Raw genomic sequence first — 14,954 nt, 5'->3', positions numbered from 1 at the left:
GTGGTGTGTAGCCACTAGGAACAGTCATCAGTCGTGCAAAACCTGGTGTAGATGGCGATGACGTGGCTGGTGTCGGGGCGGACAAAGAAGGGGAGGGTAAAGAGCCTCGTCGAACACGAGGCGGTGGCGAGGCATCAGTGGCGGCATCCCCACAACAACCGCCTCGGCCACCACTAGAGCGCCGGTGCCTAGACGAGTGTGAAGATTGTCTCATCGACACCGAAGCTTCGGAGCGCGCTGAATGCTCCGAAACAAAGGGAGACGTAGCCAGAGTGGGAACGCGCGATGGTGCGCCAGATCGATGACGCTCCACGTACCACTGTCTCTGCTTGGGTGACAAAGAAGAAAGAAACTGCTCATCATCCATACCTGCATTAAACACATGAACATTTAAACTTAATATTGAATGAATGGAGAAGAAAACATGGACAAGTAGAGAGAGAGATAGAGAGAGAGAGAGAGAGAGGACTCATAAAGAGGGAGGGATTCCTGTGTAGAGAGATTTCATTGAATTTTTGTGAATTTGTAAAAGCATTGCGCTCCGGGTGCGATGGAGACTGAAGGTGCATCGCGAAGGTCTGCTCATAGAAGTTGCGTGCTCCACCACTAAATCTAATTGATCAGATGAAAGAGACGTTGAGAAGTAGTAGTAGTGCTTCTTAAAGTCTCTTTCATCCGATCAGCTAGATCTAGTGGTTGGACGAGCAACATCTATATTGAGCAAACCAGCTTCGCGATTGCAGCTTCAGTCTCCATCCCACTCGGAGTGTAGTGCTTGTCGTCCCTACTTGTGAGAACATACTTAGAGAATACGTACCTGGAGTGGACATAAAGACCATTAAATACAATGACACAATGATGCAATGACACATATAGACAAAAATGGACAAAAAGCCACGTGAATACAATATACATTATAAAACGGAGCTAGATTGTTCAAAAAAATATTTTTGGCTTTAAGAGGTCTCTCTCTCATCCTCGCAAAGCTCAACATAACTTCCTATATCTATATAGAGCTCTCCATTTAAACAGATATCCTTCGTTTCATTTTGTAGATCCTTTGCATGCACCCCATAGAGAGTAGCAGCTTGATGCTCGTCTGGCACCACCTCAGCGGCTTCTGACTGAGCATCTTCTCTGATCTCCTCCATTGATGCCGCTATGATTGGCACATGGTTTCTTTCATACATTCATGCACTACAAGAGCTACCTCTATGACGTACCACCAGTTTGATGGAGACTTTGTAGGATATAATATCACCTGCCAGAGCCACATAACTTACATGAGAGCTTCCAAGCACATAACTTCTAAAATGGGATGTTAACGATTTACTTACTTATTTACAATGCTCGGGTAGTACGAAAGTGTCTCTTAGGTCAGTCCATTTCTTAGTTGAATCCACCTCAAGAAAACCAGACTCTCCTCTACGCACAGTGTTAGCAGCAAGCTAACGTGGACACCATTTTTCGGAGTTATCCTTGTAAAAACAATTATTATTTTGATAAATCGAGAATATTGTAACTCCTGTTTTCTTGATAAACCTTGTAATTAATAAGCCAGGGCTACAAGCTTCCAGATTGTATCAGCCATTCAATTCCCACCTTTGGTAGAACTCCTGATTATCACTTTTGACCACCCAAAAACCTTGGCTAAGGAATAAAACCCAATTTTTGTAAGTTTTTGGATAAGAAATACACAGCGTGAGCTAACGCCATTCACTTCTCTCATTCTCGCACTTCCTACTCCCTCTTTGGTTGTCACATTGTGAATGCGTTTGTTGCATTGCAACCGCAGGTAAGAGCTCTACGCATTGACGTAAGCCATTCACAGTATTTCGTAGCATTTGGCGTCGCCGACCCGCGGCCTAATTTCATCATAACTAGTAATTTACACTTTTAAAACGAAAACTAAGCATAGGTGGGGTATTAGGGCATCATTGCTAAGCATATAGATGCATTCTGGGTCGAAAACGACTAGGTCAAAAATCCACTGCTGTTAATAATCGCAATTTTGGAACCTGACCTAAACTAGGGTTTGAGACCATAGGCATGTGTGCTTAGGTCTTATAAACTCGTTCTAGAAGTTTCGTTATATTTGGATGTCATTTGATGCTGTAACGGATGTGATTTGCTTGCCGATGAGCGATTGGATTTTAGTGATTTCAGTCACTTGAGAGCAGCTTCGTCCCATGGTTTGACAAATTAATCGTGGTTCTCACTACTACTACAATAAGATAGGATGGTGAGGTTAGACATGCGTCCCACATTTGGCGCCGCTGTCGGGGAACGAAGAGACCTAAACTAGGAAAAAACACGAGCGTCTTGTGTAATTGTCCTTTAACTTCCTCTAGGTTCGCTTAGAGTTCAAAACTCTTTTTAGAAACCGCATAGCTTAAGATTGTCGTCTTTTGCTTGGAAGTAATCGTACTTGCTGAGTACCTTTAGGATTGGAGGATTGTAGATTTATATTAAGATTTGGAGAATGATTGGTAGACGAAACAAGTCTTAAGATCAAGACTCTAAAAAACATAAAAAACACAAGAAAACAAGTGTTGGTGGACACTTTCCACAACATCATTGCATGAGAAACTAGGAGTAGGGTAAGTAGGATCCGAGGTGGATTTCATAGCATTTCTCTCTCTGAAAGAATCAAGTGTGAGTTGTTATGTAAGGTTGCCAGAATTTCAGGTCTACAGCTAGAAATAGCACGAAAAGACTCAAATTCACTCAATCCAATTGGAGAGTAAGCCTAAAAGTTGTATGAACTAGTGGATAAGCTCAAGGACACTTCGAGGTAAAAATTTCAAGAAGTTGACCAAAACTCAGATTATTTACTTTTTCTTGACTTTTTAGGCCAAACTAAGTTTTGACTTGATTCATAGGCTTAGAACACATCATAAAAGGACTGTCCTTGAGAAAATTTCAAAAAAGTTCTCATTTCAAGCCTCAAGTTAATAATCGTGATTATTAACCTTTTGCTTTAAATTGGCCAAGGCTAATACCATTGACTCATTGCATCTGTACAAACAACTTTTGTAAAGCCCCAAGAGATTTGGATCACTAAACTGGCAAAAAACTGGGTGAAAACTAAAGTTTGTACTGACTTTTTGAATCTTAAGTGTGAATAGAGACAAAATTTATCCAAACTTGGTGAAAATTGATTCATAGGCTTATATTGAGGTGATAAACATGTGTATATGCTCAGTTGACCAAAAACATGCAAAAATTTCACAAAAGTAAATAATCGCGATTATTTACATTTGCCCTGTTTTTGAACTTTTTTGACCAAGTTGGCATACCACTAGCTTTACCATGTTGTAATAAGTCCACAAACCAAATTTGGTAAGATTTGTATCACTGGAGTAAAAATTGTGACAAAAATTGGAAAGTTAATCTGCGGACAGATAATTAATGACCATTTGACCAAAAATTGTCCAAACTTGATGAAAATTGGCTAGTAACCTTAACATAAGGTGCTTAATAGATCTGTGTCAAAGTTGGGACAAAAATTTGAAAAAAAAAATTCAAAAGTAAATAATCGTGATTATTTACTTTTTCTTCGAAACTTGGTGATTTTGCAAATTTGAGTATACCACAAAGTCAAGCACATCAATTGGACCCCACAAATCAATTTTGGTGAAATTTGGACCACAAAAGTGAAACCTAAGCCAGATTCTCGAAATCAGAGTCTGTAGACACGGAACAGTGGGTAAACTTGATCAAATTTTGTCCAAACTTGTTGAAACTTTCCCAAGGGCTTTAACAAGTTGTATACTTGCCAAAACAATCCAGAAAATGCAAAAAAAGTGACAAAAGTAAATAATCACGATTATTTACTTCTGCTATCCAAAGACTTCAAATTTGACTTTTGGGCTTATACAGTTTTAGACCAGCATAAAATAAGGCCACTGTAAAATTTTGGTGTCAACAATCGGATCAGAATTGGTACAGATACACTCAATTTACAGATTGCAGATTAAAACTTTGATTTTGCTAAGCTGAATCTAAAAGTCGAAGTTTTGACTTCCATAGCACGAATTGAAGTGAAATACAGAGACCAACCAGTGGAGTTCTCAAGAGCTCGACTTTCCTTATAGAAAAGTAGCTAATTTGACAAATTGTGCACAGGAATCAGGTTGCAGACGAGGAATCAGTGGCTTGACAGAAAGTTGCAATTGAGTCAATTGGAAATTGACGACAAGTCAATTTAAGGTGAGTACTCTATTCAGGGCTTCATAAGTCTATATGAACCTTAGATATGGTCGTGTAATAGGAAAAAAAGGCCTATTTGGAGAAAACACCAGTAGAGTATCCACTGAAGAAAGCGTAAATCAAGGCAATTCCTTACACATAATTCTTGAAGAAGTATCGGACACTTTTTCAGATTCAACATCCGAAATGTCTTCTTACTCGACTCACTCTGAAACTGGAACGATAATGCGCTATAAGCATATACTCTCTTTTTACAAGACTAATCGTCATGGAGCGCAGGTTTACTTGGATCCTAACGAAGAGTATGCTATTCGCATTGATGATCATGGTATTGAGTTCGAAGAAGAAGTTAGGGCCAACACACAAGTAAAAATGTACATGGATCGAAATGGAGCTCAATATGTACAAGTTGAAAATCGTGATATGGTAGACAAATGGGGCTTAGAAGTAAACACTATAATCCCAGATATGTCAGCAAAAGAAGGACCACCAACTTTGGAATTCGAGGGATACGATCAAGTAGACTTGAAGCCCTTGAAACAGCTTAGTACGGATAATCCTAGGATTAGAGTCTATTGTTGGGAAGATAGAAACATAAAAGATCTCTTGTGGACTTCTCATGCTAGACCAGGACAATTAACAGCCATGAAGATCATCTATATCTTCAAAATCAAAGATAAGAGATCTGTGGATCTACCAAGTTGCTTGTTTAGGGATTGTTATAACAACAATTTTGTTATGATGACTCCTGAGGAGGTAGAACAAACCAAATACCAAGGGTATTCAATACGGGATTGGATATTGGATCAAGGACCAAAAACCACTCCAAGAGACAAACATCGTGAGAGATCATCAGAGAGTAATGTGAAAAAACCAGAAACCACCTCATCACGAAGAAAAACGGGTGACACTAAGGCCAGCCCAGGGCTACATGAGCCACTATTTCCGACAGACTGGTTTGAAGGACTCGGAACAGGACCAACTCCTAGAAGACCTGAAGTTGAACCAAATAGACGTGTTAGACCAGCTGATTTCCAAAAATGGGTCAGAAAATACAGTGGATCAGGGGATCCATATGACCACTTAGCAAGATTTAAGCAATTGCTAAGAGCGGAGCGTATATTCGATTTCCATCCTCAATTCAAAGGATTTGGAATGACATTAGAAGGAAAAGATTTGACATGGTTCCAAAACATTCCACCAAGGTCAATCATGGATTTGAATACATTAGCTCAAGGATTTGTAGCTGCTTGTTCTAAATCGGTTATTAAACATAATATGGTAGCTCAAATCTATAGCTTTAAACAGAAACATGGTGAGTCTGTTATGGATTGTGCAACTCGAATGAAACAATACATTGCCAGATGCCCAGAGATGGAGATACCTGCAGAGGAGCGACTTGTTTCATTGTTTCTGGAGGGACTGCTAAACAAAGAACTTCATGCTATACTCTATAGTAAAAAGCATACAACCCTAGAGGCGTGTGTGTATGATGCTATCGACCTAAGAGACAAATGTGAGATCTTTAATGAAGAGGATGTCCCAAGGATAACAAAAGCAAGAAGATTGCATCCACAAAACCAACACAAGTGGGAACGGCTGTTGCGGCACCACTCTCAGCCATAGAAGATATGCTAAAAAGGATGAATGACATGATGAACAATATGCAAAAGGCACCTATGAGAGGACCAGGACATGGGATATCCCCACAAGGACAACCATTTAGGCCACAAAAAAATGGTGTGCAATCGAGGGAAAAGGGAGAAGTACTTACCCTTAGTGGAGTATGCTTACAATAACACTGTACATACTTCCACGGGAAAAGCACCTTTCGAGGTAATTGAGGGAAGATCAAAAAGTCCCTTGCTACTTAAGGTACATGGGAAGATCTTCGCTGCAGATGAGTACAGCCGAGACCTACAAGAATCTTTTCAGAAGATTAAGGATGCTATCTCTATCTCACAGCAAAAGGCTGTTGTTGACAAGCACAGAAGAGCCCAAGCCTTTAAAGAAAATGATTGGGTCTTATTAAAGTTTCCCAAGGCTCGATTAAGGCACACGACGGGCAAGAATCCTACGGACCACCAAAAGTACTATGATAAACTAGCAAAAAGGTACTATGGTCCCTTCCAGATTCTTAGGCCAATCAATGAGATGGCCTATCAACTCAAGTTGCCCAATCATTAGCTCATACACAATGCTTTCCATGTGAGCCTATTAAAGCCTTACAAAGGAGATCCACCTCAAGAACCAACTATTGAAGACCCACCGGAGATCAAGGACCAAGAGGAGGTGCTGCAGCCCGAGTCCATTCTCTGACATGAAGACAAGGTACTAAGAGGCGGTAAAACTATCCGACGATATCTTATTAAGTTTAAGAATTATCCTTTTGAAGATGCTAGATGGATACAAGGCATACAATTAAACGATAACCTAAACCTTGTCAATACTTACAATGCTTCCCAAGAGTAAGCAAATGTTAAAAATGTTAAAAATGAACAAAGTTTCTTTTGTCTTATAAGACTCTTTTTCTTTATTGTGCACAAAAATGAAGTAGTATGCATGCTTAGATCAAGTTTGCGGAGACGACGTCTCCCAAACACCAAGTAGAGCTTGTCACTCTACTATGGAAGATTGATAGGACTAATGTGCAGACATGCTTGCGGCAGCCTCAGGCTCTCAAGCGCCAAATGGACTAGTCATCCATTGTGGAATGATGTCGTAGGGTAACATAGGGATCCTCTACCCGCTAAGAAAAGGACTCATGAATATGCTTTATCTTCTCTACACCATAGTCGAGGACGACTATGATTTCAAGAGAGAGGTAATGTCATAATAATCAATATCTAATTCTCCTAAATGATTTTCTCATGTTAAACTGATCATTTAATATGGGGAAGTGCCAGGGGAGAAAAAGCTAGAATATTGGTTAAGCTAGCAGACCGGCCACAGTAGGGATCCAAAGGAGGGAAAATAGGGATCCAAAGGGGGGGCCATCTGCAAAAGAGTCATGTGCAACAATGGGCTAAAAAGACCCTAAGGTTCAGCCCATTAAGACTTCCAAAATGCTAAGGTTCCAAAATTCAAAGGTTGTGTCCAAAGGTCAACCTTAAGGAGATTGGATGCTTTGGGTGAGTCTTTGTACATCCCTACTTGGGAGGGGGCGAGCCTTTCTTCTAGGGGATGAGAGAGAAATCCACACACACACACACACAAGCTCCCTTTACACAAAGGGAATGAGGGCCACATGTCAGCTCCCTAGGCCAGATGCCCACAAGGTGTACCCAATTCCTATTGGATGGCCTTGGAGGTGGACCAATGAGAATTAGTCTAGAGTAACTCTAGTTTAATTAATTTTAAAACAAATTAATAAAAGAACCAATGAGAATTAAGTCCTGTAGAAGACTATTGGACAGTCTCCCAAGAGGTCCAATGAGCATTCAGGAGCCCAATGGCTTGCCTGATTCCTATTGGCCAGGAGGCAAAGGGGTCCAATGAGAGTTTAGTTTAATTATTAAATTACCTAAAGCTCTCACAAAAGGGGAAAGGGGGACACATGTCAAAAGGCTATCACTTATGCTGCTTAATTGTGATAGCCTAGCCCTGGGGAGGTCCAATGGGGAGCCTGCAAGAGCAAATAGCAAGAGGGCTCGCCCAAGAGAGAGAGGGGGACTGATTTTTGCAAGGCATTATCACACACACACTCACACAATCTCACGTGTGAAGAAAGATAAGACTATCTCTTCCCAAGATTTAATGGAGAGCTCATCACCTACTCCAAGCTTGTGAGATAGAAGCCTACATCGACACACTCTTGGCATATGGATGCAAATCTAACCAAGAGCCAAGATTCAATGCATGCTCATCTCCTCTACCATGCGAATTACTAAGCTAAGCTATGCTAATATGAGTGATTATGTGAGGAGATGTACATCTTTCTCGTAAGATACAAAATCCATGGGGAAGCTGTATTTTAGAATGATCCTTGGGGGAACATTATTGACTCTCAAGTGTCGAGGGAGTGGGGGGCCAATAAGTAGAGGCTAACTACTAAGTCACAAGAAGTTTTGGACAAATTCTCACAATAAATCCAACATTGTGACTTGCCTCAACATCATGAGCTTCTGTGAGAGAGGCACTGCATACCTAGCTAGATACGATTGGGGGCAGGGGAACCCCCGCCCGATGGGGGGTCTGGTGTCCCCTGCCCCCAATCATACCTTAGCTAGCTAGGTATGTGGATCCTCTCAAGGAGAAGCTCATGATGTTATTCATTGTATGAGAGCCGTTGAAAGCATGTGGATCCCCTTGTTCTGTCTCTCTAGCTCAATAACCCTATGAATGACCTCACAAACTCTTTGTTGTTGATCCTCTACACTAGTAGCACCCGTTGTCGATCGTAGGACATCTAACCAACCCACTTGATAGGTGTGACCTGTGTATACGCTGGTTCAAGTTTCCGTTTGTAGTTCGTACTCCCAGTTCTCATTTAGGAACGTTCCATCTAGGATTGAGGTGCTAGGGGTGTCCTTTGAACTAGAAGCAATATGAATCTCTATGGGTTAACCCTTAGTGGTCACTAATTCAGGAGCACTTGATTGCTCGCCTAGCATGGATATTGACATAGGGACTTTTGCTTTTAACTCTCTCCTTTGCTCTGCCTTGCGTAAGCTCTCGATTTCCTTTTCCCTAGCCACAATGATATACCGCTCAACCTCTTGCACTTCAGCAAGGCTCTACCATCAGGTAATATAACCTCAGAGGGGAATAGCTATGAAGAGTGAGAGGGTGTAGTGAATGGAGTATTCACATGCACACTCTCCAGGAGCATGGGGTCTACATTGGTCATGAATGGCAAATTTATTTTCCCACCCCCCTCATTTACAACGTTAGCTCCATGTTCGGAGCAAGTGGCTCTACTAAAGGTTTCCTTCAAGCGGCTAAGCACGCTCGGCCCGGACCGTGGACCCATGGCATGCATGTCTTGGCTTGAGCTATCCGGATTAGGCATCGGGTAACCCTCCATGATGTCGCAGTCAGAGGAAGAGTCACTAGATACAATATGTGGGTCATGAGGGCCTAGAGCCTAAGGTAGAGGAATAATGAGTGCCCGCGTAAACGGAGACACTCTCGATGTGCTCATCCTCTAGCACACGACCAGAGCATAGGTGCATGTGACCTCAACACTTTAGAGGTGTTGGTGAGTGCCCGTGAAGGCCGCTCACCTAGTTTTTTATGTGTTTACAGCCCAATTTTTTTTTGTATTTTTGGTCCCCTTTTTTAACCGAGCCACGGAATATGGCATGCAATAGCTTAAAATTAGAGTCTGGGCTAGAGGGACGAGCCGTGCTTTAGAGCCCCCGAGTCACATGCTTTCAACGACGCTCATGAAAAGACTCTGTTTTCCTACATGAGAAAGTAATTTCTAAATCTTCTTGTGCTAGTGTGACGCTATGACATAGCAAGACTATATGCAAAATGCACTTTTCTAGTGAAACCTCAACAAAGGGAATGCTATTTCTCCTTGTGCGCTAAGAAGCTAATACATGAGTTCCTAGGATTTGGGTTGCTTCAACTCAAAGCTGTTGATTTGGTAGCGTATGATTGGTCTAGAGGCAGTATATAAATACGAGATTCTGGAAGCTGAGTTGGCATTAATCTGACTGCTCATGCAAGAATTCCTCCATCTATGAACGGTAAATGTATGGTCCAGATCCACTATCCCCACCCCCTGACCTCGACGGAACGGAAATGAAGATAGATTGGCTACCTTGTCATCACTCAATTTTTCATCATGATGATAAGCTTCATCAACAGGTTGTGATTAAGGAAAGGAAAAGACAAAGGGACATGTTTCTCAATTATGCCTAAATTGTTGGACTTCCAGCTCTTCTTCTTCGGTGCAAACGAATATCATAACCATCAATGGAGAGGCTGAAAAGGTTAGTCAAAGCAAAATCATGAAGTGATGCAATATTATTGACCACAATATGCTGTTGCAGAGACAGAGGGGATGATAGTGCGAGGAATTAGTTGTTTTAGTGGTGATGGGGGTGATTTTGGTGATAGGCTTGGTGGTCGATCGTAGGGAGGGTGCCCCTTGCAAGGTGCCAGTTGATAAGGTGTAGGGGAAGAAGGTGTGGAAGGTCACAAGAAGATTTGAAAATTTTCTCATGTAAGAATACAATGCATAACATCATGAGCTTCTGCTCAAGAGGCACCGCATACCTAGCTAGGTATGATTGGGGGCAAGGGACCCCCGGTCCCCCCACCAAGCCGGCGGTCCATGCCCCCAATCGTACCTAGCTAGGTATGCGGTGCCTCCCTCGCAGAACCTCATGATGTTGAGGTAAGTCAGAATGTGGGAATTATTGTAAGAATTTGTCCAAAACTTCTTGTGGGTGTAGGGGAAGGAGATGCGAGGTTGAAGGCTTGAGATCAAGCGAGTTGTAGCCTACATTGGGGTAGATCAAATCGTTTTGGTAGATCAAAGATGACTTTTTGGTTTTCTTTTTTCCTATAGGAGGTGGGAAGGAAAAAAACCGTTAAAATTATAGCATGTGCACCCATCTCATTGCTTTTTGCAAGATGACGCCACAACAAACTCATGTCTTTTTTCGTTTATAATTTTCATTTTCACCCTTATCGAAAGAAACAGAGCAAATAAAAAAAGTGGTACGTACTTCGGATTCTGGAATGAAAGTTTTAGGTTGATACCAAAAATAATCTATGTCCTCTTTCGTCACCATTTTCGTCTTTATCAGAAGAAACAGAGCCCAATCGTATGGTAGGAAAGAAAACTCCGCCTTAGACAAAAATGAAGAATGCATTGTGGGTAGTGCTATTTCCGAGAAGCAAGCAGCTAGGGATCGTAGGAGGAGGAGATATAAGAAGATAAGGCGACGCAGTAAGGCGAGAGCTTGAACGCATCTTAATGGCGGCGTAGGATAGTAAGCAGGCGCAGTAGGCTGATTGCTGCTGCATCTGAGAAGATGTCTACAGTAGTAATGAAGGCGAAGAGCGGTGGAGAAATGGTGGCAGGAGTTGCACAGATGATGGTGGCAATTGCGGCGCTGTGGGTAGCTGTTGGTGAGGAGCAGCAGGTGGCGATGGCGCAGGACGTGAGATGCGATGAAGCGGGCACAGCGCCAGCCTTGGCCGATTGCCAGGCCCTCATCCCACTACTCTTCCAGCAGGGCGTGCCGGTGACGGTGGCTGGCCACGCGGCTTTGGAGGTCAACCATGCCAGCTGCCGTGCACAGATCCGTAACGGCGGCGACGCTGCCGTAACCTACGACGGCCTCGACGTGTCGCTAAACCTCATCGACGTCCTCTTGGACTGCGTTCAAGGCGAGAACTCTCCCGGCAACAAGGTGGAGAATGATGTCAGCTTCGTCCTCACGAGTAATCTGTAGCTATACATCATGATTCGTAATTTAATAGGTAGGACTCTACAACTTCATAAAAATAAAATTCTTTTCCAACCATCTCTAATTCTCAAACGCATACGTGCCTTGCCAAAAGACTTTCAATATCTCTGTAGCTAGTGTTGCTTGGTGGACGTGGCTATAGAACATAACAAGATATATCCAGATTGACATCAAGTATCTATGAGAAAAGATTTTGTGTATCTATTTGACTCATATATATGATGATCGAGATTGAGCATGTACTAGTGAGAAAACAAGAAAATGGATAAAGCATTAATGAACTATAACATGAAATGAAGTGCTTTACTGACCTGCAATGTTGTATTGATGTTTTCCAATTGTCCACTCTACAAGCGGATATTTGAGTCAAGCTACAAGAAAGGAATTTGAATAGTTCAACATTATGTCATGCAATAAAAGGTCACAGATCGAAATTGCAAACTATATAGTGAACGTCATGCAAAAGTGCCATACAAAAGTATGGTAGACAACTGGCACTGTGGTCTCTCCAAAAATTATAAGAAAGAGAAACCGTGCCCTACCCCGTAGCGTTTATGTATTAATGCGCCAAGCAAACGTATAGTCATGGGGAGTTGGATGCATACAATGTTGAGCCTTGCAATGTAGTGCAGCTAGAATTGCGCTTGTGCAACTGAAACGTCTAGTGTTTTGAATGTATGTTCTCCGTGCGAGACACAAAACACACATTAAGATAAATACAAGAGATGTAGCATATCAATTAAGCATAAAGAGAAACATATTATATATCTAATTTTATATTCTATGTTGAAGGTCTGGTACATAAAGAGTTACGTGTACTTTTTGATAGATTTTTACTTACTAAAATTGCACTATCTTCCTCTTCGCGACCGTCAACTTCTTATCTTGCCTTCTGTTGTAGGGAGCTTTCTATTTGCGGTGCGCTTTCTCCTTGTAGACCAAGCAGGGCTTTTTCTCAATTATGCAATTCATCAGCCATGCAATAGCATGCTATCACACATAAGGCATGTCCTAAAAAACTCTAGGGGTCTTCCCAATCGCACGGTTATGTTCATGGGAGTGGCCAAAGTGCTCGCCTTGAGGCCTTTTCTTTTTGCTAAGGAAAAAGAGCCTTTGACTCACCAAGTAAATATTGGCAAATAATAGCATTAGTTAGGCCTAGTGTTAAAACCAGGCAATTGAAGTTTGATACTTTCCTTTTTACCTTGGGAATAAAGGTGTTAAACTAAGCCTTAAGGCGGAGGGACCATGTGAAAGGAAGAATTAACACTAGTTCTGTAATTGGACACTTAAGTGTCCTGAGACACTAAAGTGTCCTATTTTTCTACCAAGTTTTGGCAATTTATTTGTCAAGCTAGAAATATGTTTTTTACTCCTTGCTTCTACCCTAGATTGGTTATGAAGGAAAGAAAACACTAGATTTTTGTCCATATCAAAATACAATCTATATGGAGAGAATTATGGTGAGTTCTAATACATAAATTCTAGTGAAATTTCAAGCTGTTTTGCCAAAAAAAATAATGAAATCATTATATCTTTTTGTAGAGATGGCCTTTTTTATGTTTATAAAAGCGAAGTGTTAGCACTTAGTGTTGCAAAATAACAGAATGCACTTCAAAGATAAGTTTTCAAGTCACATGCAAGATATAGACATAATTTCATACTTGAGCACGTGCTGAATAAGAGCATAATTTTGGTCTTCCAAAGTCCCCTCATAAAATTGGTACTATTCTAGTGCAATTTAACAACTACAAATGATTTTATATGTTTAAACCAAGAAACTATGTATTTTATGGGCTCCCTAACTCAATTAAATCTCTTTGCTTGAACTCTATTTTGAATTCTTTATCGTGCAAAAACTCCTGAAAATCATGAGTTCTCCATAATAACATTGAAACTAAGGTTTTAGGCACCCCAATTGTGTATGTACCACATAATTGATACATTTAGTTGATCTACATTGAAAGTTTGATATTATTTGATGTTTTGAATGCTTATGTCTCAAGAATGAAAATATGAAGTTTTCTCTTATGCAGTTTTGAATATTTAAAATGATCCAATAATTTCTGCATACCAAAGCCCTTCTACTTGCCATGTTGAGTGCTCAATGGAAAGGGAAAGCAATGTATCACTTTCTAAAACTCACAAATATATCAAAAATATATTTTTCTTTGTATACAACGATATGCTTGAATGATCTTATCAAACACATGGGACTTTCCATTATTTTATATACTCCAAAGTCAATTTTTTTTCACATAAAACTTTTAATTATCTATAGCAAAATTGTGGAAGAGTCACCTAAAATTCTCTACAAGGTTGCTTCATTTTTTCTTGAGCTTATAAAGGGATTTCTTCAAATCGTCAATCATAGTCTTAAGAGGGTCAACTTGATGTGTATAGTTCTTGATCATGATACATTCTAAAATGCAAGGTTATATTTTTAAAAGACCCTCTAGCTAATATATTTAGGCATATCAAGAGGGTTTTCTTAAATAAACCGTCTAATGCAAGTAGCATTTAATTTAAATTTGTTAAAAAATGACACTTAAAGTTTCTTGTTTTGGTACCAAACTAGTGTTAAGGAGTGAGCGCACGTAGAAGGAAGGGATCTGGGGAGAGAGAGAGAGAGAGAGAGAGAGAGAGAGAGAGAGAGAGAGAGAGAGAGAGAGAGAGAGAGAGAGAGAGAGAGAGAGAGAGAGAGAGGCGTGCCTCTGAGTACAAAGGACCTTAGTAGATGCGGACTTGTAGCGCTACACCTTCTTAACATGGTATTGCTCTTGGTGCATGCCCACCTTGTGAAAGATAGTCACGGGCCTTCAAATGAAACAAGGGTCTTCTCTTTGCAACCCCTCTTCTTCCAGCCCTAAAACTCTTCTCTCTCTCTCTCTCTCTCTCTCTCTCTCTCTCTCTCTCTGAAGAAAATAGCCGTAATAATTCTGCTAGCTACAAATATATTTTACACAATGATCCATGCCCCAAAGCACCTCTTTTGCATTGAAAGTCTATCCACAAGTATGGAACGGTTCACTTTATTATTTTCTATGTCTTCCCTCCTTTGGTGTAGCGTACGTTTAGCCTCTCTACTCTCGCAAACTTTAACCCCCATGCTTCATGGTGGCCATTCTCAAACCCTATAGATTCCTATCTCTCTTTATTATTTTCTCTGTCTTCCCTCTTTTGGTGTAGCGTACGTTTAACCTCTCTACTCTCGCAAACTTTAACCCCCATGCTTCATGGTGGCCATTCTCAAACCCTATAGATTCCTATCTGTGTGTGTGTGTGTGTGTGTGTGTGAAGAAAAGAGCCGTA

General features: G+C 41.0%; 1 protein-coding gene across 1 annotated transcript; it reads left to right on the top strand.

Moving 5' to 3' along the window:
• The first annotated feature begins 11,321 nt into the window (after positions 1–11,321).
• On the top strand, positions 11,322–11,627 carry LOC147439754 (uncharacterized). The gene has a single exon (XM_086484388.1). The coding sequence runs from the start codon at positions 11,322–11,324 to the stop codon at positions 11,625–11,627; it is 306 nt and encodes a 101-aa protein (XP_086340514.1).
• Positions 11,628–14,954: the final 3,327 nt, after the last annotated feature.

Source organism: Adiantum capillus-veneris, chromosome 16 (assembly GCF_014529385.1).
Source record: "Adiantum capillus-veneris isolate H3 chromosome 16, ASM1452938v2, whole genome shotgun sequence".
Classification (NCBI taxonomy): domain Eukaryota; kingdom Viridiplantae; phylum Streptophyta; class Polypodiopsida; order Polypodiales; family Pteridaceae; genus Adiantum; species Adiantum capillus-veneris.
Note: the sequence above shows the minus strand (reverse complement) of the source record. Positions and strands in the feature narration are given on the sequence as shown.

Coding starts and splice junctions, on each gene's coding strand:
- LOC147439754 (XM_086484388.1), top strand. CDS start 11,322: ATGGCGCAGGACGTGAGATGCGATGAAGCGGGCACAGCGCCAGCCTTG.